At 46.3% G+C, this 3,462-nt stretch overlaps 1 protein-coding gene across 1 annotated transcript; it reads left to right on the top strand.

Moving 5' to 3' along the window:
- The first annotated feature begins 964 nt into the window (after window positions 1-964).
- On the top strand, window positions 965-3,130 carry LOC119089764 (NADH dehydrogenase [ubiquinone] flavoprotein 3, mitochondrial). Its single transcript, XM_037212578.1, has 3 exons — window positions 965-1,014; window positions 2,267-2,363; window positions 2,904-3,130. The coding sequence occupies exons 1-3, from the start codon at window positions 979-981 to the stop codon at window positions 3,041-3,043; spliced, it is 273 nt and encodes a 90-aa protein (XP_037068473.1). The 5' UTR covers window positions 965-978; the 3' UTR covers window positions 3,044-3,130.
- The last annotated feature ends 332 nt before the right edge of the window (window positions 3,131-3,462 follow it).

The raw sequence follows: 3,462 nt of genomic DNA, 5'->3' as shown, positions 1-3,462 counted from the left end.
TCCGTCGTCCACGTGCTAGGGTCCGCACGTGTGACGGGAAGCACCTACGATTGTCCTAGACGTACTGGATTTAATGCTCAGAGCAGCCGCAGCTGGGTCCTGCTAGGGGTCGATCACTTCTGACTTTAGAGAGTGATGACTGTAAGTAACATGGTTTTACTGTTTTTTTCTTGCCTTCAAACCAACTTAATAGTCTCATAGTACTAGATGCTAGCATGTCATTCCGGAAATGTAGCTTGAAACCAGAGGTATTGCATCGACAGAAATGCCAGGCTGGCTGGGCTTTGTTACGTTGTGACGTCACGCTGCAATCAGCTGAAATGTTCGCGACCTTCAATATCCTTGCCAGTGGCGCTGCCAGTTTGTGCTGGCGTATGTGTGGGTTGGGGTGGGTCGTTTCGGTGGCAGATGCGAGCGAAAAACCTATTTATTGTTATCGTACAGCGCAGAGAGATAGTTGAAAGTGTGAGAAATAGTGTTAGATGTCTGGTTGATCTGTTAAAACTGGCATTGTATAGTTCGCATACTGAGTGGGATCTGCGCTAACCGTCATGGGAAGTGCGAGGCCTGTATCGGGAATGCGGTTTGTCCAACAAGGCTGTGCGTTTAGGTGGAGTCTGATGCGATTTTATTCTTGTAGGCACAACCTCGTCCATATGCCTGTTTTGTGCTATCCTTGGATGTCTAAGCTGCTTACAAAATATGGCCTGAGTTTGCTACATATTCACTGAATGACAGGTGGTGTCTGGTAGCAAAAGTAATTTGGCTATATATGCCACACAGTGTGGTGTGTTAGTTTCCATATACATTTATAATCATGTCTGTCTGTGGTATCCACTGTTGTGTTCAGTAGCACATATCTAATGAAGAAATTGATGTACATTGCAATAAAAGTGGCTGTACTAAATTTAACATTTGCAAGCAACAAGGCATTTATGTGACATCTTCCTTCTTACAATTGCAGGTGTTTGAATCAAGATGCTTGGCACTAGATTTCAGGTTCGGCATTTCCAGGTGAGTTAATCCTCAACCTGATTTGTGGTGTTCCAGTACATTGTGCAAATATAACATGACATCTGACTGGGATAATGCCTTCCACAGAACAACACTTTTATGACATGCAACTACATGCCTCTTGTGAATAGATGTGATACCAGCTCATACTTTGAGTTTTTAAAACTCTTTTTGACTTATTTGTGTAGTAAAATTGAAAACTATATGGTGTCAGTCATTGAACTGTGATCATTTTGGTTTGTTGTATAAAATATGTGGTGTGCAATGTCTTCAGGCTTGCTGATATTGCTCCTTGCAGGGGAAATGGGTTACCAGCATTCACAAATTGTTCTTGTGCAATGTGGGCATGGGAGCAAGCCAAGACATGGCATAAAACCAAAGTTGAAGCTGTAGTCAGTGGCTTTAAAGTTTGAAACTACATGGTTGAAGTCAAAGCCAGTGGTCTTATTTCTCAAAACATTTAAAATGTGAAGCTGGATCCAAAACCAGTGGCTTCAAACTCCACACACAAAGCATAAGTCAAAGTTAAGGGTTTTAGGAAATATTAGTTTGAAGCCAAAGCTGAACTTAGCACTTAAAAAGCATCGGGTTCTAAGACGAAGCCGAACCTATTGCGCGCTGTTGGTGCTCGAAACCATACTACTTTGTTATTTGTTAAATCTGCATTAGATCGCTAAATAGTACCGATGGTTTTGCTGAGCGACGGTAAATTTTTGGTACCGTGGTCCTTGTTCTGTGTGCTGGTATGTGCACAACGTACTAAACATTCCGTTTGCCGGCCGTCGCCGGGTGCCTTAGGTTAGTCGGCTGGTTTTTGCTTTCAGCCAAGTATACGGTGCAGCCCCGAACAACTGTGTGGGAGATTGTGGGACAGAACGAGCAAGATTGTTTTTGTGAGATTCGTAAAGTCGCAATTGCACTGAAAAAAATCGCCTCAAGAAAGCCAAAGCTGGTATTTAGGGTCGGATAATGTCAAAGCTAGATCTTCGAAGCCCAAACCGACATCAGCTCTTGAAAAGAGGACAAAAGTCGAAGCCAAAAGTAACTTTTTGAAGTGGCCCGAATCTGAATCCGCCCTTGGAAAATGATCCAAAGGCGAGATCGAACCCGAAGCCATAGGAGTTCGAGCTGTGTCTGCGAGGCCGATACCGGTGCCGACGCCGAATTCGTCCCCGGCCTGGTGCATTGCTGTGGAGGCACCGTGTCGCTGCCTGACACATCCCTGCGTGTGACATGGACCACGCATCTGCAGGTGCTGACAGCTCGGCTCGCCGCTGGACAGAGTCAGACGCCTGCTAAAGGAACGGGACCGGCTAAGCCGACTCCTCCCGCCGTCAGCGATACACCAGGTGTGATTCCAACTGGTCTTGGGGTCCGGAGGTGAACCCTACGGCGTAGGACTTGGTGCCGCAACGTCGTATGGTTAGGTGGCCCAGAATGAGTGGGGACTATTAAGACCAAGGTATAAGGTGTTGGTTGTTTTAGGTTTTCAAGAAGTTTAATAGCGGCGCTGTCCTTTTCGTCTCGACTATCGTCCAATCGGCGTATAACCGTTTAACCCAACAGTTCCACGGATCTTTGTGTGATACAACTCACCATCTAAGAAAAATGCTACGCGTGAACGTCAAGTTTGACGAGTTGCGTAAATTCAAATAGATAACCTAGTAAATTTATGTTCATAACATGTTCGGCGATTGCTGGTGTTATAGGCGGGGTTTTGCTGGCACCTCCATCGCAACAACACGTGTTGTGAAAAATGGGGAGGATGAATGTCATTGCTTATGCCACGAGAGTGCCGATTAAGGAGTATCGCCGCATATCACGAATCTTCCCGAAGGCAGAAACGGATCGCAATTAGAAATACTCACAACCCCTGGTTCCGGTTACAGTTGGGCCGGGCGCCTCGAAAGCAGGAGATTACAAAAACCCCGAATATTACAAGTACAACCCCATGTCCTACTTTGACATGGAAGTCGACATGGCCAAAGACAGGCTACCACAGCCAAGCAGCAAGCAGGCGAGCAAGTAGCCTTTATTTCACGTGATGTGAGGGTGAAGTGTAATACGTTGTTCGGAGCGCACGGTGTGAAGTGTGAATACATGTATATGAACTGAATGCGTTTGTTCACTTCATTGCACAAGGCTGTGTGGATATGAACGACGAAGAACATGCTTATTAGTGAGTTTTTGAGGTATTCCAGTCCAAGGTGCATCGCTGCGGTGGAAGAAAGATATGAATCCATGGTCGAGGGAATGGGACGGCTACGATCCTTGAAGCTGTGCTTATTGCTGTGCTCGCTAGATGTCTCTAGCGTACTCCGCCTCCTGCAAGCCACCGGAGTGGGCGTGCTCGAGATTGACGAGGTTCTGTGAGTGCAGACCCTATTTTTCACCATCAAGCTGCTTCTTACCCGTCAGAATGCCTGCGCTGATTCGCGGTATCGCCCC

The sequence above is a fragment of the Pollicipes pollicipes genome, unplaced genomic scaffold (assembly GCF_011947565.3).
Source record: "Pollicipes pollicipes isolate AB1234 unplaced genomic scaffold, Ppol_2.1 Scaffold_3087;HRSCAF=3621_pilon_pilon_pilon, whole genome shotgun sequence".
Classification (NCBI taxonomy): Eukaryota; Metazoa; Arthropoda; class Thecostraca; order Pollicipedomorpha; family Pollicipedidae; genus Pollicipes; species Pollicipes pollicipes.
The sequence above is the reverse complement of the archived record's forward strand: the minus strand, read 5'-3'. Positions and strand labels throughout refer to the sequence as shown.

Coding starts and splice junctions, on each gene's coding strand:
- LOC119089764 (XM_037212578.1), top strand. CDS start 979: ATGCTTGGCACTAGATTTCAGGTTCGGCATTTCCAG. Junction 1,015..2,266: donor TTCAGGTTCGGCATTTCCAG/GTGAGTTAATCC, acceptor ACGCATCTGCAG/GTGCTGACAGCTCGGCTCGC. Junction 2,364..2,903: donor CGCCGTCAGCGATACACCAG/GTGTGATTCCAA, acceptor TTCCGGTTACAG/TTGGGCCGGGCGCCTCGAAA.